Source organism: Setaria italica, chromosome IV, assembly GCF_000263155.2.
Source record: "Setaria italica strain Yugu1 chromosome IV, Setaria_italica_v2.0, whole genome shotgun sequence".
In the NCBI taxonomy this organism is placed as follows: domain Eukaryota; kingdom Viridiplantae; phylum Streptophyta; class Magnoliopsida; order Poales; family Poaceae; genus Setaria; species Setaria italica.
The window spans coordinates 1,735,747-1,736,230 of NC_028453.1; the positions used below are offsets into that span (position 1 = coordinate 1,735,747).

The 484-nt window shown below is 63.4% G+C and overlaps 1 protein-coding gene across 1 annotated transcript in view; it reads left to right on the forward strand.

Moving 5' to 3' along the window:
• Positions 1-169: 169 nt before the first annotated feature.
• The window catches only part of LOC101774310 (transcription initiation factor TFIID subunit 14b), a 3,168-nt gene continuing 2,853 nt past the window's right edge, over positions 170-484 (forward strand). Inside the window, exon 1 of the mRNA XM_004964419.3 lies at positions 170-403. Coding sequence (XP_004964476.1) covers positions 392-403 — 12 coding nt within the window. The 5' untranslated portion in view covers positions 170-391. The remainder of the gene's footprint in view (positions 404-484) is intronic.

Sequence of the window (484 nt, forward strand, 5' to 3'; positions counted from 1 at the left end):
TTCTTCTTCTTCTTTGAGAGAGAGAGAGAGAGAGAGAGATGGGCCTGCTAGGACCAACAAGAGCCCACTTCATATTTAATGGGCTGGGCCATCTTTGGCCCCACTCCAGTGCTGTCCCCATGATTTAACAGCCCAACCACCGCCGCGAGCTGCTCCAGGCCGACGCGTCGAGCCCACCGTAACGCCCGTGACCAACTCGACGGACTCGCGTCGCCGCCGCCCTCCTCGCTGCCGAACCCTAGCCCACCGCCGTCCCCATCCTCACCGCCGGCCGGCCCTCCGCCCGCCCGCGCCGCGGCCGTCGCATCCGCGCGGCCGCTCGACTCCTTGCCCCGCGCCGCCGCCCGTATCACCCTCGCCGCGGCCTGCGTGGTCACCGGCGGCGCCATGGATGCTTTCCAAGGTGCGTCTTCTGCTTTTGCATTGCCTCTCCTTCTCTAGTGTCTTGGTTGGATGATCTCAAATTTTATTAGTCAAACGTCAA